Source organism: Colias philodice, chromosome 29 (assembly GCF_061535455.1).
Source record: "Colias philodice isolate Cphi_HAF_F1 chromosome 29, ilColPhil1 Martin Lab GWU primary, whole genome shotgun sequence".
In the NCBI taxonomy this organism is placed as follows: domain Eukaryota; kingdom Metazoa; phylum Arthropoda; class Insecta; order Lepidoptera; family Pieridae; genus Colias; species Colias philodice.
Window position 1 is genome coordinate 4,886,502 of NC_143114.1, and position 19,649 is coordinate 4,906,150.

Genomic DNA, 19,649 nt, shown 5'->3' on the forward strand with positions numbered 1-19,649 from the left:
AATGCTTAGATAAAACTTATTCGTCGAATAATGTATAAAACTACCATTTTAAAAACGTATTCTAATTACTCGTATTTGACAGTTTACGCGACATTTTAATATTTTCGTGTAATACTTTATTGGACGGATAAGTTTTATCCAAGCATTGAAAGATCGGCCCTAAGCCAGTTTTTCATGTTTCATATGTTTTTATACAACACATTAACAAAATAGAGAATTAACATTTTTCCTATACAAATTAAATAATTAAAAAACGGGTCGGGGCCGGGGGGAGGTAACATATCTATTCACTATCTATTCCTAGTATGTATGTATGTGTGTATGACGTTTCTAATGACTCTATCGATAGAATGTATGGGTGTGTGTGTGTGTGTGTGTAAAATCTATTTGGCGGTGTGTAGATGGGCGGCAAGATGTTGTTTGTGTGTTGTGTGTGTGTCTTTTTAGCCAGTATCATATGTCAGTCTGTATGTACATATGATCATTTTCCCGCGGGCACTTTTCCACTTCCCACCACCTATTGTCTGTCTGTCTGTCTGTCTATGTGTATATTTATAATGCTTCGCTATGCTCCTTCTACTATCCAATTGTTCATTGTCTTCAAACTTTTCCTATACCCTAAGGTTGCCTGGAAGATATCGCTTCTTAGCGATAAGGCCGCCTATTTGTACCGCTCCAGTGTATATTATTATTGTTTGATTTTGTTTTGTTTTGTGTGTGCAAATAAAGTGTTTTTTATTTTATTTATATACTCACTCTGGCGGGTGTAGCGGGCGCGTACACGGGCGGGGGGTGCGGGTGTGTGGGGGCGGGCGGGGGGCCGGGGGGAGGTAATGCTGCCTCCCTTTGTAACGTTGCAGCACTTTCGTGTAAGCCCCGAGCCGCAAGATGGCGCGCTACCAGTTGGAGTAATTGCCGCTCGTTGTAGTTTATGCGCGTTTGCGCTACCACGTTCGCCTGTCGGTAAAATATATAGAGGGTAAACAAATAAGATAGATAGGTACGAAATTATTGACGTACTATGAACATCTCAAACAATTAGATTAAAATCAAACTGAAATATTGTCCGAGACAAAACTCTGCCTGTGTTTCAGGCAGAGTTTTCTAATTAGGAATACAAGAAACTGAAAATTACACACAACTCGGACATTTTCTTCTTCTATTCATTCAATCCAATGATCTTTAATTCGTACACTCACATACCTAAAATATTAATTTATTCATCGTACATTTACCATCATTCACTCACTCCTTATACATTTTATTCATTCATTTCATTTATTCCCTTTATTTCTTCATTCATTCAACTAATGAAATTTTCTTAATTCATTCACTAATTCACTCCGCACACATTTTATTCATTCAATTCATTCATTCACTCACTCACCCGGTGTATATTAGCGAGCGAAGTCTCGAACTCTGCTCCCTTGTGCTTACTCTTGCCGGAGACACGCTCCAGTAACTCAAGCGCGTACTTTTGGAACATCACGTGCTCTTGACGCTTTTCTTGTAGTATCGGATCGCGCATTAACACTGAAAATGTCATAATTATAAGATTTTTTTTAACAAAAACTTTTTACTTCAAACAATTTAATCAATTTATGTCAATACAGGCATTTCGCTTTGTGACGAGTGTAATAAATATAAAGTGTGTTTGTACGTTTGACTTTCTTTCACGTAAGAACAAGTGATTTGTTGAATTTATATTTTTTGGTTTTATGGCATTCAAATGCTTTATAAATATAAATTTATAAATATAAATTTATAAAACAAGTGATTTTCTGATATAATGCGTTTAAACTAGTTATGAAGACTCCGATAGACATCCTTGTCCGACATCCAGTTTAAGTGATTACTAACGAATGAAAAAATGTCAAGAAACCGTCAAGTCAGCTATTTTTAAACGCACTCACCCTGTATCTGTGAAGTTGTGAACAGCGGAAGCTTGGATATGATCTGCCGAACGGTCGGACATCGAGCTAAACCGGCAAGCGCTCTACAAGCGAGCCCTCGTATACGGTCCGCGTCCGTTATCGGCGATTTGACCATCATTAGCGATAGTAACACCTGGAAATTACGTAGTTTTCCTTAAAATATCTATAAAAAGAGCGTGTGTGTAGAGCACACGTGTCAGAAGTGAAACTTTAAACCAGCTAAACCGGCAAGCGCTCTACAAGCGAGCCCTCGTATACGGTCCGCGTCCGTTATCAGCGATTTGACCATCACTAACGATAGTAAAACCTGGAAATTACGTATTTTTCGTTAAAACATTTTTAGAAAATACACATGGGTACTGCGATTCTACACAGCTACCTTATTGATGTAGAGTAGGTTGATAACAAATCACAGCAAGTCAACGACTATTAATAAAGTGGGGGTAGTTGGGTCAAACGTCGTATAAACAAAGGGGCATTTTATAGTATTCGACAGCTAAGCATGTTCTGACCGGAAATAGTGACAACTATTCATCCACAAAAATATTAAATCAAAAGTTACGTGCAACAATATCGAAATTAGAGTGTGCGTGCTCAGCACACGTGTCAGAAGTGAAACTTCTTTGGCAAGATTCAAAGATACCAAAAATCGTCGTTTTACTTCATGACGTGACGGTATTGCCATGACTAAGGACATGTAGGTGATTAGTTATCTGTGTCCTGTCAGACTTTGTTTCCTCATCTGCACCCAGAATCAAACCCAGGATCCTTCGGTTCTACGCTCACCCATTAACTACTGTACCAAGAAGGCGGTTGTTTTCGGCTAAGATCTAAAGTAACGATAGCTAAAATGTATAAAAACTGCTGCTCACCGAACGGCTCGACATGCGAAACGGATGTGTGGATATGTGTCGTTGCTCATAAAAAATTTTCAAAAAACATATACAATAAAAAAAATACATTCTCCTTACCATTATTCCATTATTAGTTCGTACGCTCTCCCAAATTTTTTGTATCACATCCTCATACGATTTGACCGCCGCTTTCTTCTTCGTAGACCCGGTTAGCGAAAACCGAGCCGTCGATACTCCGGACTGAAAGAGATAAGTTATGGTTAAGTTGTAAGGTTGAAACTTGAATTTATTTAAATGGTGCCCGGAAAATATTAAGTTATGACAAGTTACAAACTTGGGGCAAGTTGAAGCTTGTCAACTTAAATATTTATACCGGAATGCAAAACTTAGGGCTAAGTTACCTCGTGATTTGAAACTTGAATTATATTTCAAAAGTAGGCAACTTGAATCCTACTAATCCTACTAACCTTCCTTCCTACTTAATATTATAAATGCGAAAGTTTGTGAGGATGTGTGTGTGTTTGTTACTCTTTCGCGCAAATACTACTGAACCGATTACAATGAAATTTGGCACACATATAGAGGGTAACTTGGATTAACACATATGATAGGTTTTATCCCGGAAATCCCAAGGGAACGGGAATTATGCGGGTTTTTTATTTAAAATCGCGGGCGGAAAGCTAGTAAAAAACTAGACGCACAATCCCCTATTAAAAGATCGTCAAAATGTCCGAGCGGTGTTGTATAAAAAATTCATTCAAATTTCAAATTAACACCTTATTTCGTTGCAATAATGTTCACAGTCTATTGCATGCGCTAATTAGTCAAAAAATAAATCCAAAGCAAAACTCTGCCTTTGAATCTATTAGGCAGAGTTTTGCTTCGGACAATTTTTGCGAGATTTTAGTTGCATTTTTTATCTACTATTTGAGCGAGATTGTGAAATCTTTTTTTAATCTATTTGAGTGTGATTGTGAGCTATTTCTTTTATTTTTACTTTTTTAGCGTGATTTTGACTCAAGATGTTTGATTACAATAAAATCACTAATCATCAACTCACCCGATGTAAAGGTGCGCACACACAGTTGACCAGCACGTTTAATGCCGCCTTTTGCACTTCCGGTTCCACAACTATATCACCGTCCGCTGCACCTGTAAAAATTTGTGTAACAAAATTTTGAGTTTATAATTACTACTATTACAAAGGGTTTTTTGTTTGTTTGTTTTTTTACGATTTAGTGACATTTGTCATTTATTTACTGGATCAACACGTGCGGATCCGGCGTAAATAGCTAGTATTTTTATATCTCTAAAAGTCTAAAAGTGACAAATGTTAGTTATGGTTGAAGAAGAACACTATTGTCACTTAATTGTATTTCGGTGTTGCGATATTTTATGTGTTGTGGTGTGTTGTGGCGTGTTGTGGCATAGCGGGGGGTGGCGTGGCTCTAGTGTAAGTGTTAGTGCAAGTGTAAGCTAGTTTTTGTTGAATAACTGATAATATAGTCACTTTATTGCATGTTGACGTTGCGATATTTTGTGTGGTGTGGCGTGGCATGTCGTCACGTGGGGTGTTGTGGCGTGGCGTGGCGTGTGTGTAGACACAATATTTTAGTGTAGTAATTTTTTTGAAATACATATACTTCACGTCGGGGTCACCAATTTGTGGGGTGCGTGATAATGGATGTTAACAGTAGGTACAGTACCTTTTATTGATGCACAAATAATCACAAACTCACAGTTTATTTATCGTTTATTACTCCACATAGAAGGAGAGAGGATTCCATATAATATTTAACAGACACAAGAAACATTTTGAACATTAAAATATACGAAATAAAAAACACTGACAACATGCGCATTCAATAACTAAGATCGAACTGATTTAATTTTAAATTATAAAGAAACTTGATGACGAAGTATATCGATCTACCCGCTCGATTCGTGATATTTTTGTCGCGGCACGCATACTACGCAAATACCGCGACTATGTCATGGAATAATAAATATTATAATTATTTTGTATGAGTGTAATGCATGTCTGTATTTTTTGTGTTTTTGTGTGATGAATGTTTGTGTTATAATTAAATACTAATATAAATATGAAATAAAATATTTAAATATTTGTTATGTGTAATACATACGCATGATAAAATACATACACTAAAATATTGTGTGTTAGCCATAGTGTGTAAGTGTCGGTGCAAGTGCGTGTGCGCTCACCGAGCACGATGTGCACGCCGGTGGTGAGCTCGGTGTCGCGCATGTCGAGCCGCTCGGTGAGCAGCAGCTGCACGCGCGGCGCCACGCAGCAGATAGCCACCACGTCCAGCGCTGAGCGGACCGTTTCGGCTCTGTGTGTGAGGAAGAAACGTGATTTTATGAAAAACAATATAAAAATCACATAATTTTAATACTTTTTTTGTCAAAAAAAGCACACAGAATAACAAGAGGATGGCATCCCCACTCGAGGATGGCATCCCCGCTCAAGGATATCCCCACAACAACCCCCTAATGTCCATCCTCAGTCGAGAATGGCATCCCCACAGTCGAGGGTGGCATCCCCATAGTCGAAGATGGCATCCCCTCAGTCGAGGATGGCATCCCCACAGTCGAGGGTGGCATCCCCACAGTCGAGGGTGGCATCCCCACAGTTGAGGATGGCATCCCCAAACTCACCGGCCGTTAAAGTTCCAATCATACGCGTAGCCCACAACCTGCAGCAGCAGTGTAACTCCGCCGAGCGCGAGCAGCTCGTCGGCGGGCGGCCAGCGAGCGCAAGCCGCATGCTGCACGAGCTCGATCTGCTCTTGGATCTCTTCGGGGGACGATTTTGACGCCTAGTTTGTAGAAAAAAAGTTGTAAAAATGTTGTTCAATCAATCAATCAATCAATCATCAGCCTTTCGATGTCCACTGCTGGACGTAGGCCTCTCCTAATGCACGCCAAAAAAAGTTGTTAAATCTCGAAAAATAATAATAATCGATAATTCCTTAAAATCCATAAGTTGTAAAATTAAATTGTAATATTGACATGATTTTAAAAGAGTAACTATGGAGTTTCTTGCCGGTTCTCTCCGTAGATACTGCTTTCCGAATCGGTAGTAAATTTTAAAAATATGTAATGACGATTCAAAAGTGTTTTTATAAGAAGTCTAATTGAATAAATAAATGTTTGAGTTTGAGTTTGATATTATAGATGGGTACTCCATTTATCTATTTAGGATATAGATTTCAATGTCAATGTTGAAAACAAGACCGTAACGGATTATATCTATCTACATAATAAGGGCGGCAATACACGGACCGCGACTGCTCGAGCAGTCCGTGTACGGCAGTGTCTATAGTTCACCGCGCGGTCGCGGCTTCAAGCCATCGGTCTCAACTGCTTGAAGCAGTCCGTGTACGGCCGCCCTTTGACTTTTTGTGCAAGATTGTATATGTTGTTTTCAATTAATGTATGTGCATTAAATTATTATGAATGCTGTATTTTCCTATAATTAAAGGTGCAGAAGATCATGTACTTAAATTAGATGTAACAAATGTAATCTGTATCCTCTGTTGGAAATTCTAAATAAATAAATAATTATAGTCCGGGATACATCGCCCATTTTTGCAAGTGATTACTATCAAGCTAATTTTTCGTGAGTAGCTTTATTTTGATGAGATGCCCAATAATTTCATGTACAAAACTCTCGATAGTGGTAGCTACCAGAGGAAACAAGGATAAAATATTTTGATTTGATGGTTCTCAAATATTAATTAGTAACTGAATGTTTATTTTTGTTAAATCTCAAGATAATTATCTAAATTATTCGAAAAAATATTTGTCCTACAATATCTATGGTTTGATCAAAGAGTCCCCCTTTCCAATGTGTATCGATAACGAAGTCATCATAAATGATTACAAACCAGCAGATTTTTTTATTTTCACTTATTTAATACTTATATAATTCAACAGACATATTGTCCTACAAATTGCGTAATAAATATTTGAGAACCGTCAAATCAAAAATTTTTATCCTTGTTACCTCTGTAAGCTACCACAATCGAGAATTTCGTATAGGTAATTATTGGGCGTCTCATCAAAATAAAGCTACTCACGAAAAATTAGCTTGATAGTAATCACTTGCAAAAATGGGCGATGTATCCCGGACTATTAAAAATAATTTACTTATTTATTTATTAATAAATAAATAAATAAATTAACACGTATCTGACTGACCTTATAAGGCGGCGGTTCGGGCACAGTGTCGCCTTGCTGTCTCGCAACTTGTGCCGCTCTTATCCTTAAGTGCGCTTCGAAGTACCTGCAAAAATACGAGCATATTAGATTTATTCTTGGCGATAAAAATTTTGGCGCTATTATAATACCACGTGTTATTGTTTTTTCTTTAGGGGATATTTATGAGGAGTTTGCAATGACAAATACACTACTAATGAAAAAATCTACCCAAGATTTTCCCATTACTAAAATCTGCTCGACGCGGGGAAAAATGTTGCCATTACATAATATAATCTGTCCATAAGATTATCCCCTACAAAAAACTGCTCAAAGAGACCAAAGTTTTTACTCCCAAACAAAAATAAGTCCCTAAGATTATCCCGTACAAGAAAAAAACTGCTCAAAGCATCTAAGACTATTTTACTCCCAAAAAAGTTCCAACCATAAGATTTCCCTTTCCAAAACCGACTAAAAAACAATATTTTACCTCCGTAAAGCGACACACACGTGCCTCACAATCTGTCTCGCTGCACACGTCTCATCATCAGACACCCGGAGCTCCTCATCATCAGACCCGAGGATCGGTAGGGTGGATATCACGTTGTACAGTTTTCGGAGACCGTCCTGGAATGGACCAAAAATATATGTTTTTTGACAGAAAATCAAATCACTGATCCAGTGGCAACAATTAAGTGTTTGTACTTTTAATTGTATAATACTTTAATTTTAAATAAAACACTTATCAAATTCGCTAGAAGAGACAATTTTTTTTATTCATATCCGTCAAGAGTTCGGTGACGAACACACACACAGAAAAAAAATTAAGAATTTAGTTTTTTCTTTCTATATTTTATACTAGCTGCCCGTACAATACATATTTTTGGCAAAAATTTAAGAAAAGAAAATAATATTTTTTACTTATTGAAAAACCTTGCAATTTCTTAAGATCTTCTTTCATAAGATCCTGACAAGAACGAATAAAAAAATCGATCAAAATATTTATCGACACCGGTTAATTTGTTGGGTTGGTGCCATGACCAAGGGAAATAGGGATTTATCTATACTATAATAATATTATAAAGCTGAAGAGTTAGTTTGTTTGAACGCGCTAATCTCGGGAACTACTGGTCCGATTTGCAAATTTATCGAGGAAGGCTATAGGCTACATATATAGTATATATCATCACGCTAAGATCAACAGGAGCGAAGCAATGCGGGTGAAACCGCGGGGAACAGCTAGTTTTTATGTATAAGAGATACGTATATCTTCCAATTTAAAATAAATAACAAACATACCTGATTGTCAAACTCCTCCAAAATAACTCTAAATTGGAACGACAGGCCAAAGAACATGGTCGCGTGACATCGGCCAGAGTCGTGAGAGCACTCTAGCAGCCATAGTGCGTATCTGAAATTATAGTAGAGCCACTTTAATAGGCAACATTTGACAGTTCAACAAAATTCAACAACGTAACCTAGTAACGACGACATAGAATAACATGATATTTCGTTTTGTTAGAAATGCACATTTGCTCAACTTTTTTCAATTACGACTACATATTTATAATAATAATGACCGATACAAGTAATTTTAGGATTTCATTTTACTGATAAACCATTCTAAACATAATAAACAATTTCTGAATTGAAGAACTGATGTCACTACAATTTTGTGTCTATAAACCTTTGTTCTTTTTAAATACCAGAGACGTTACTCTAAAAATCGAAATCTGACATCTAGAATCAAATGCATTGATTAGTTGTGAATAAAAGTCATCATAAATTAATAAATTCGATTGACAAATTTTTCAAATCCGTATCGATTAATTCACTTTAATCGATGATTTTAAGCAGGTTACCTCTCTTCGAAGATAAAATTGATAGACGTCAAATGTTGCCTATTAAATTGGCTCGACAATAGATATCTTCACCGTCGTAAAATATATATATATATATATATATATATATAAATAAGTTTGACCACAATTCCGCCTGATGTTATGTGTGATATATCTATCTACTAGGTTTCCGCCCGCGGCTTCGCCCGCGCAGTCAAAGAAAAACCCGTATAGTACCCGTTCCCGTGGGATTTCCGGGATTGCGTCATTTTCCCGGGATAAAAAGTAGCCTATGTCCTTTCTCGGGTATCAAAATATCTCCATACCAAATTTCATGAAAATTGGTTCAGTAGTTTAGGCGTGATTGAGTAACAGACAGATTACTTTCGGATTTATAATATTAGTATAGATATATAAATATCATCTTTCTATATAATATGTGAAGGCGGTACGCTTAGGCGTGATCAAAAACACAAACACACACACACACTCATGAAATTATTCCTCCCTACTCCGTCACTGTAATTGAAACTTCTTTGGCAAAATTGAAAGATTTTGGTATCTCTCAATCTTGCTAAAGAAGATTACCTTCTGATACGTGTGCTCTGCACACGGGCTCTTTATTTTTAATCATTTTTTCAATCTTTTACCCTATCTTTTTACCTATATTTTCTACACTTACCGCACTAAATCAGCCAGCGTCCTCCTTGGCAACAGACACACTCTTTCCATAGCATCTTCACAATATGCCAGATAGTAGAGACATATAGAAACTCCTGTAGCGGCCACCGATGGTCTTGGTACTTCGAGGAATTTCTGTAAAATTATATATGTGAGTTAATTTATTTTGTGGAAAAAATATAAGTACATATATTTTTTTATATAATAATAAAATGGGTCATGAGGCAGGATTCATAGAAATTTCCAGAAGAAACTTCCATAGAAATCCCTATTAAATTAAATTTCCTTTCTTTCTACAAATTTTTTTCTAAATCTATACTTAATATTATAAAGGTGAAGAGTCTGTTTGATTGTTTTTTTGAACGCGCTAATCTCAGGAACTACTCATCCGATTTGAAAAATTATTTTGGTGTTAGATAGCCCATTTATCGAGGAAGGCTATAAGGCTATCATCTCGCTAAGACCAACAGGAGAGCAATGCGAGTGAAACCGCGGAGCACAGCTAGTACTATATAAACACAAAAACAATCATTATTATTATTTAAAACTAGCGGTCCGCCCCGGCTTCGCCCGTGGTACATATTTACGTTTTCTCTACATAAGAATCATCCTCGTACTTCAAGGAATATAATAAAAAAAGAACTATCGAAATCGGTTCAGCCGTTCACACGTGATGCCGTGACAACGCGAAACGGGTTTCATTTTTATATATATAAATAAACACAAAAACATACCTGCAAACCGCCCATATTAATGAAATCTATCGAGAACTTCTTATGACACAGCAGAGCCGCTAAATATTTCAATGCTTCGAACGCCAATCTTGAATCTTTCGACTCCCTCACGTTTAGGTAGCCTAAGATCAGTCCTAGTGCGTCTTTCTCGAACACGTGCGATAGAAACTGGAAAGGAAAACATTAAAATAAATATCTTTAATTACACAACAATATATTAGACTAGCTTCCGACCACGACTTTGTACGTGCATCCCCGTTTTTCCCCGTTCCCGCAAGAATTTCGGGAAATCCTTTCTTAGCGGATGCCTACGTCCTAACATATCTGCCCAATATAAGTGTAGGCAGAGTTTAGTTTCAGACAATTTTAAACTTGAATCTGACAGTTGTTTATTATAATAAAATTAATGACTAGATATTCTTCACAAATATACTTATGATTTAACTTTAGGATATTTCTCGAAAATAAAGCTACTTATACAATAATATTCAGAGACTAAATTATTTGTATTCGACTCACCTCTTGATATTCTCCCATCGGTGTTAAATACCTTAATATAAGCATTTGTTTCGTTGCGTCTGTAGGTGGATGTATTTGTATGTTGCCTGAAAAAAAGGAGAAAATACATAAAAAAAATTATAATAATTCAGCAAGATAAACTAATTAAAAAAAAATTGGTTGTCTGTAAAGTCCGTTTACTGACGATAATTGAACGTGACAACGTCCGATTGTGCTTCTTTGTCGCTCGTTCCGCGCTCTCGCTCGCACTTCAAGCCTTACATGGAACGCCTCAGAGCGAGGTAACGCCGCATGAGTCATGTTTTTTCGTGCGTGCAGCCGGCTCTATCGAATTATAAGACGTTGTCACGTCAAAATCCACAAGAATGAATAATAATTCAGCGTATTTTCATGATGAACTAATTTAAAAAAAAGTTCCTTCACTATTGGATATGAACATGATCCCTTAGTACTATAATATAGGCTATGTATGTACCACGAGCAAAGCCGGGCGAATCGCCAGTCCCTACTATATTAAATATTGTATTATAAATTCGAAAGTTACTCTATGCGTCTGTCTATCTGTTTGCCTCCTCTTCACGCCTGAACTGACTGAACCGATTTTGATGAAAAATGAAATTTCATATATAAATAGTTGAGGAGTCCTGGGAAAGGACATAGCATAGGTTTTATCCCGGAAATCCCACGGGAACTATTCGGGTTTTAATTTAATAACGCGGTAAAGTTAGCCTATTTATCGAGGAAGGCTATAGACTATATATCATCACGCTAAGACCAACAAGAGCAGAGCAATCCGGGTAAAACCGCGGGGCACGGCTAGTATACAGGGTGACTGGTAAGACGTCAGACGCATTTTGACAGGAGCTTCTTCTCATGAAACTGATCATTTTTTGTTCTACAACTTTGATGAATTCATAGAAAAAAATTGGACTTTGTATGGAAAACGGTCAGCTGATTAGCGAAGTTTCCTTACAAAGTCCAATTTTTTTTACGAATTCAGCAAAGTTGTAGAACAAAAGTTGTTCAGTTTCATGAGTAGAAGCTCCTGTCTAAATTCGTCTGACGTCTTACCTTTCACCTGGTATAAAAACTCACCAATAACATATGTCTCCATTTCGACCCAACTAGAATTTGACGATGTTTCATGTATCTGTGGCCTGCAAGCGCTGCCGGGCGGCGACCATACTACATCTGTTGAGAAAACATTATTTATTGAATCTATACTAACAAGAGATTGCTGATTTTCAATTATTATTAGATACGACGATTTACTAGAATAACAAAGAGAGGTAAAAAAAGACGGGTTGCACTCCGGGAGTGCCGGCAGAAGTGAAAACTTGATTATTAACGTTGAGCATGTTTGATATTTTGGAATGATATCCATCTTACGCTTTTTCGATCAGGTCACGTGTCCTGACGCGAGTTTAAGATTTTATACCCATTACAGAAAAAGTGCTCAACGCCGCTAAAGAAGTTTTCACTTCAATAACATAAGGAAAGTGTATATTATCTATAACAAGATGACCGGGCAAATGTTGTTATAACAGTAATACCACTACATATTTACTTAATATTATAAAGCCGAAGAGTTTGTTTGATCGCGCTAATCTCAGGAACTACTGTTCCGATTTGAAAGTTTCTTTCGGTGTTAGATAGCCCATTTATCGAGGAAGGCTATAGGCTATATAATATCATCACGCAGAAACAGACAAATAAAAAAAGCGCGTGTGTGCAATGCACACGTGTCAGAAGTGAAACTTCTTTGGCAATATTCTAAGTTACAAAAATCGTCGCCTTACTCGATGACGTGATGGTATTTCCATGATCTTGCGACCTTGAAATTTTACTCTCAACGCGGCTAAAGAAGTTTCACTTCAAAAAATAGTAATAAATATAGTCACTTTGAATTGTAAAATTTTACCTAAAATAAATGATTTATTTATTTATATGATCATTATAAATACAAATAGGAATTAACAATATCACCCGTGGTCGTTCTCCTTTGATAAAATAATGAATGAATGAAATAATATTATTATATTGAATTAAATAATATTAGAAAAGAGGCCCATGTTGAAAAAGTTATGGGTCATTTGAACCACCAAGTGACCTATCTAGAACGATATAAGAGCATAAAATAATAAGATGCAGCACTATGACGTCACTTGTAAGCTGTCCAACTGAGTGCAGATGAGAATTCTAAAGTACAGGTAGAGATTGTTTCCCCTTGTCTCCATGATTTTTGTACGGCGTTGCGGAATAATGGATTAAAAACAGTATTGAAATAGTATGACACAGATGCCGTACAAAAATGGTGGTCCACAAATTCAGAATCTATTGACGTTACAACGTCTTATAATTCGATAAAGCTGGCTGCATGCACGAAAAAACATGACTCATGCGGCGTTACCTCGCTCTGAGGCGTTCCATGTAAAGCTTGAAGTGCGAGCGAGAGCGCGGAACGAGCGACAAAGAAGCACAATCGGACGTTGTCACGTTCAACTATCGTCAGTAAACCGACTTTACAGACAACCAATTTTTATTTTACGACAATTGCCGGGGTAAATTTGATCATTTGATTTTAGGATCAAAGAGTCTAGTCTAGTGTTGTTAGGGAATAAGGATAACTCACTATTATAACTCTTGACGGGCGTTTCGGGATCTTTAACGGGGGTGTGTGGTGTGACGTCAATATCCATGTCCCCCCCTCCCCCCTCGTCCTTCGCGTGATCTGAAATTTATAAAAAATAAATAAACCTTTTTCTTAACATTTTCATTACTTTTTATCGTTTTCCCTAAGTATGTATTTGACAAATTAAAAAAAAATCTATACTAATAAAACCTGAAGAGTTTGTTTGTTTGAACGCGCTAATCTCCGAAACTAATGGTCCGATTTGAAAAATTCATTCGGTGTTAGAGATAGCCCATTTATCGAGGAATGCTATAGGGCGTATTCAGAAAGAAAGCTTGAAACTTATAAGCGCTTATCGGCGCTTGTCATGTTCATATATTTTCCTGTCAGTGCTGGTAACCCGCGCAGGAAAATATATGAACATGACAAGCACCGATAAGCGCTTATAAGTTTCAAGCTTTCTTTCTGAATACGCCCATAGGCTATATATCATCACGCTAAGACCAACAGGAGCGGAGCAATGCGGGTAAAACCGCGGGGCACAGCTATAAATAAAAATGAAACCTTTTTACTTTGTATGAAACAGGCTGCGAAACTAAACATGACCGATTTGCATTCTTCCATCAGCAGAAAGGTGCATAATATTTCATTTTGTTATCTCGGATCAATCCAAACGAAGTCAGGACGAGCAGCTAGTATTATATAATTACTTTTTAATTAAAAATATAATACTAACCTGTCTTTTCATTAACAGGACCGTTACTCTTATGATCGTGATTCCTCCTTTTATCGAAACGCGCAAAATGCCTTGTTTGATTCGGCGGCGTTACGTGGTTTGGCTGAAAATTATTTATATTATTTTAAAATACAATATTTTTGAAGTGAAACTTCTTTATCGGGGTTGGAAAAAAATTTAGTGTAACATTTTTTCGTTATGCGTGACATTTTTCCGTTACGCGCCATCTTTTTTTATCCCTACCACGCGTGATTCGACGTATTTCTGTTAAGTTGCATATAGTAAACTAGCGGTCCGCCCCGGCTTCGCCCGTGGTACATATTTCGCAATAAAAAGTAGCCTATGTCCTTTCTCGGGTATCAAAATATCTCCATACCAAATTTCATGCAAATTGATTCAGTAGTTTAGGCGTGATTGAGTGACAGACAGACAGAGTTACTTTCGCATTTATAATATTAGTATGGATTATTTTTTTGAAAATAAGGTCATAAAGAAGTTTCAATTCTTACGTGTGTACACTAGTACATGCACACATTCTTTTTACAGTTATGCATTATTGTTATTTAGATGGAGAAGAAATATTCAATTTCTAATACGGTCTTACTAATAAAATGTTACCCATTCGCATTGCAATGGATTAGTTATTTCAATAACCTGTCTTGTTTTTATGATTGACGTTTCATTTGAGCAAGAGCAGGACATAGCTATGGTAGAAAATGGTAGAAATTTATCCATTGTTTAACTTTTTATTAGTAAGGCCGTAAGTTAATTTGTAGTAACAAGTAAATGATAAGACACTTGAAAATATACAATATCCATATTTTTACACTATACCGTATTATAACACTCATACAATTTAACACTTTATTTCGTTGCAGTAAAGTTCAAAGTCTATTGTATACGCTCATTAGAAAACTCTGCCTAATAGACGAGAAGGCAGAGTTTTGCTTCGGACATTCTTGAGCGTGATTGTTTTGTCGAGTTGTTTATTTATTCTATGTCAATGATTTTATCACAAAAAAAAATCTAATTCACATATAAATAAAAAAAAACAAAAATTAAAACCTCACCTTTTCGTCTTGCGTTTTGTTTCTTAACTCGTGGAGCCTCTTCAACATTAGCGGTACGAGCATTGCATTCAGATCTCTGGAAGTAAGTAATTTATCAAGTATGAAGTTATATTAAACGAGTTATACTACGCTTGGTCTAAAACTGAACAAATTTTAAATGAAAACCTTCCTCGAGAATCACTACAATAAGCATACAGACACACAGACGACGGAAAGCGACTTTTTATACCATGTAGTAATTTGTATTAATAGAACATGTAACTTATGGTTAATTTTTGATTTTTTAACTACTGATAGTAAATAATGTCTACCAATTACGAAAATACAGATCCTCTTCAAAAAGAAAACCGTCTTAATTCTAAACAAATAAAAAAGACGTGTGTCACTCGGGGACTGCCGCGGTAAAGCTATTGCATGCTATGCCTTCAAGACACACCTCCGTGCCCGTCGGAGTGGGGAGCGTGAGGTTTTTTCGTTACGGAATTTCTGGATTCGGTCCCCGCGCTCAAGGCCCGCGATAGAAGCTATGCAATAGCTTAATTACACTTGAAAATTAAGTTAATTCAAACACATAAATACCTAAAATTAGTAGCAATCTCCTGCACCTCCATGGCCGCAGCGAGCAAACCCGTCGCGTAGCATTGTAGCGGCTCCGGTGAATTCGTCGCCCAGTTCACTAGACGATGGATTAGCGCTTCGTTATCCTGGAATAATAATAATTTGAAAACCCTCCAGTCGTTTAGGAGCAGTTGAGTGACAAACACATAAATTAAATATATAAATTATAAAGATGTGTAAAGAAAGTTTTCTTAGTATTATCATTACCACTAAATATAAAATAATAAACATTTCATTGCACACACATAACAAAACAAAATCAAACAAAAATAATACATAAACAATGTAATATCAAGCAGCCTTATCGCTAAGAAGCAATATCTTCCAGTAAAATGTAAAGAATAATTTAAAATGGGTGGGTGAACCGATTTTGATATTTTTTGGTATGTTCTATCTCTCAGCCCCCGGAATCACAGACACAATAGAAAATCTATTGTGTCGTGGCCCGATCGGGTCGCTCGGTGGTCAAGGGGTTAAGAACAGTTAAAATTAAAGAAAACTTCTAAGTATTATCTACTTAACGTGCTGGCCACGGACAATTCGCTATAGCGAAAATTCGCGCGGCGCGACTGGCGGCGCGTCTTGCGAATGAATCAAATGTATGGAAATGTACTGGGCATGCCACGCGCAGCGGCGACCAGCGAGACGACCGGCGAATTTCCCCGAGCGAATCGCGCGGCACGACTAGCGATCGAAACAAATGTATGAGTTATTACGGCGCAGGCCACGGAGTCGAGCGGCAGACGCGGCGACTACTCCCGGAGCGAACTTAATTTAAAATAGTTTGTTTTTTTTTTCGCGAAAATGGAGACGGAAGCTTTTATTGCAGAAATTCTAGCTAGACCAGCTATTTGGAAGTCTAGCCACCCGCAACATAATTTTTCATCATGCCTATATTTTTCATATTTTTGGTGGAATTCTCCGTCTGTAACACGATTTCTATTTAATTCGTGTACTCCACTATATCTTCCAAACATTAAATCTTGAGCAAGCTGCTACTCTCCAAACAACTAGACCGGGAGATACTGACACAAAATTTCGAGTCATTTGTAACAGGATGGCGGTTCTACAGGGGTCTTAGTACGCAATGACAAAAAGAAAAACGATGGCGTGAACGCTGGTACCGGCGGCTTAGTCGCGTGGGCGTTAGTCGAACTCGTCGGAAAATAGCGAAAGTCAAACGATTTGTAACAGTATGGCACTTATTTTTCCTGTAAGTTTGAGGATCAACAAATATAAATACAAAATTTCAAAGATCTATGTGTTGGAAATCTTCACTTATATAAATTAATAATAAATTAAGTTTTCAAGTATGACAGCACTTTTTCCCCCTACTAGAAGTATGGCAAATATAATAATGGTCACATTTTATCAAATACTCTCCAAAAATCCAAATGCAATACTGGTACAAAAAGTTTGGCGAAATAAAAATTTTTTGCAGATTTTCGGCGGTATGGCGACCATTTGGAATCGTCCGAAAAGTATGGCATGGCGATTTTCGTAAATGGCTGCACGACGATAGTTACCTGTGCAAAAGTTAGCCTGGTACAAATGGTTGAATGATTGTTTTATTTAAATCAACACATTCGCATCGGTATGGCGGGCTGTAAGTCACACCGGAAAAGTATGGCATGACACTACCGCCTACTACTTTTTTATGGGCTATCGGTAAATTCTAAAATTTTTGTGTTACAAATCGTTTGACTTTCGCTAATTTTCCGACGAGTTCGACAAACGCCCACGCGACTAAGCCACCGGTACCAGCGTTCACACCATCATTTTTCTTTTTGTCATTGCGTACTAAGACCCCTGTAGAACCGCCATCCTTGTTACAAATGACTCGAAATTTTGTGTCAGTATCTCCCGGTCTAAACGTCGAGCTAACTTTGATAAAGCCATCTCGTCTCCTCGTCTACACTGGTCGCGGCGGCGAACGCAACTGCCCGTGGCGTGCTTACCGCGCCGCGCGAATTGCCGCGCCGCCCGTCGCGCCGCTGGTGTCCGTGGCCAAGGTGTAAGCGGAGCCGGAAATTAATTAATTGTATGTAGCGACACCTCGCTCTGAATCGCGCAAGCGAAAGGTTTTCGCTACAGAGCATATATATACAACTTTCCGACATCATCCATCGGGGCCTAAAAGACCGGCCAGTCGAGTAGACTGGTCGAGGATCCTCCCTTTTTCGATGGAGGAATTCCACCTTCCTTCCTCCACATTGTAAACAAAAATACTTAAATAAGTAAAAATATTTACAGCATATTACCTGAAACACTACACTCATTTCAAGGCCAGGCATCAGACCGAGCGTCAATCTGCAAGCCGCTACATTCAATTTATGAACATCTCGACCTGTAATGTTCTGGCGGGAATAGTACGTGTCTCGTACGTAGTCGTTGACTAGCTGAAAGATGATACATTTTTTCATTAATATTGTATTGTGTTCTAGAGATACATTATTATTGCCTAATGATTAAAATGGCCATAATAAAAAATTATTATGGCCATTTTACTCATTATATTAAGTACTTTCGATATCAGTTTAAAGTTTTTTTATATCTGCAATACTTACGGAATAATCGCTTGTGCACACTTAACGATTACACCCTGTATAGCCTATACTTATAGCATTCAGCGATCACATACATATCCAATAGTGATATAATATTTCGGTAATCAGTCAGGTAGTTCTTGAGGTTAGCATATTCATACAAACACTTTGGCTTTATATTATCAGTAAAAAAGTATAGATACACTATACACTAATATAATAAAACTGAAGAGTTTTTTTGTTTTTTGTCATTATTTGGTGTTAGATGGCCCATTTATCGAGGAAGGCTATATATCATCACGCTAAGACCAACAGGAGCAATAAGGGTAAAACCGCGACGCACAGCTAGTATATTTTAATATATTTAAAAAATTTATAAGTATAGGTAATACTTATAGTGAACCAGGAAGAAAACTTAAAACAAAAATTGACTGAATTACCTACTTGATAACTTATTTTAAATATCACCATAATTTTTAGGGCCGATTTTTCAGTGCTTGGATAAACCTTATTCGTCGAATAATGTATAAAACTACCATTTTAAAAACGTATTCTAATTGCTCGTATTTGACAGTTTACGTGAAATTTTAATATTATCGTATAATACTTTATTGGACGGATAAGTTTTATCCAAGCATTGAAAAATCGGCCCTTAGAATGATAATTAAAAACATACAGTATAAATCCAGTTGGATATTTTATGAATGTCCAACTGATTTTTAAAATACAAAAATACATTTTTCAATATCTTAGCTCAAAACTTGTTACACAACCGAATTTTTCCCAAAAATCACATTTAGCGCCGATTTTTCAATGCTTGGATAAAACTTATTCGTCAAATAATGTATAAAACTACCATTAATAATTGCCCGTATTTGACAGTTTACATGACATTTTAATATTATCGTGTAATACTTTATTGGACGGATAAGTTTTATCCAAGCATTGAAAAATCGGCCCTTATCCAATAAAATTAGCACATACCTTAGTCATAAAATTGTCCTTCTTAAACATAACTTTGAGCGCGTGTCCCAACGCGCACTCGGGGTCCGTCCGCGACGGGTGTCTCTCGTCGAACGGGTCCGGATCCTTCTTCATGAAATTCTCTGTCTCCGCTTCTATTATTTCTGCTATCCTGGAATTTAAAAAATAAAAATATTGAATTCTAGCTGTACGTCACAGTTCCAACGGGCAAAATCAAGTATTTCTATAGTTTTCATGTGTTATTCTGATGTATCATTAGTCATTACTACATAAGTGAAG

General features: G+C 37.0%; 1 protein-coding gene across 2 annotated transcripts in view; it reads right to left on the reverse strand.

The window, feature by feature from the left end:
* Positions 1-19,649, reverse strand: part of mahj (LisH and WD40 domain-containing protein mahjong) — a 33,740-nt gene that overhangs the window by 10,527 nt on the left and 3,564 nt on the right. For both annotated transcript variants that reach the window (XM_089713014.1, XM_089713013.1), the window contains exons 2-21: positions 19,371-19,521; positions 18,102-18,239; positions 15,802-15,926; positions 15,223-15,298; positions 14,153-14,255; positions 13,417-13,515; positions 11,880-11,975; positions 10,785-10,870; positions 10,266-10,433; positions 9,533-9,666; positions 8,309-8,420; positions 7,500-7,636; positions 7,013-7,097; positions 5,468-5,628; positions 5,012-5,142; positions 3,849-3,940; positions 2,906-3,028; positions 1,914-2,067; positions 1,388-1,533; positions 757-957 (exon numbers count right to left, since the gene is read on the reverse strand). In XM_089713014.1, the coding sequence (XP_089569140.1) occupies positions 757-957; positions 1,388-1,533; positions 1,914-2,067; positions 2,906-3,028; positions 3,849-3,940; positions 5,012-5,142; positions 5,468-5,628; positions 7,013-7,097; positions 7,500-7,636; positions 8,309-8,420; positions 9,533-9,666; positions 10,266-10,433; positions 10,785-10,870; positions 11,880-11,975; positions 13,417-13,515; positions 14,153-14,255; positions 15,223-15,298; positions 15,802-15,926; positions 18,102-18,239; positions 19,371-19,521 (2,518 nt within the window). The remainder of the gene's footprint in view (positions 1-756; positions 958-1,387; positions 1,534-1,913; positions 2,068-2,905; positions 3,029-3,848; positions 3,941-5,011; positions 5,143-5,467; positions 5,629-7,012; positions 7,098-7,499; positions 7,637-8,308; positions 8,421-9,532; positions 9,667-10,265; positions 10,434-10,784; positions 10,871-11,879; positions 11,976-13,416; positions 13,516-14,152; positions 14,256-15,222; positions 15,299-15,801; positions 15,927-18,101; positions 18,240-19,370; positions 19,522-19,649) is intronic.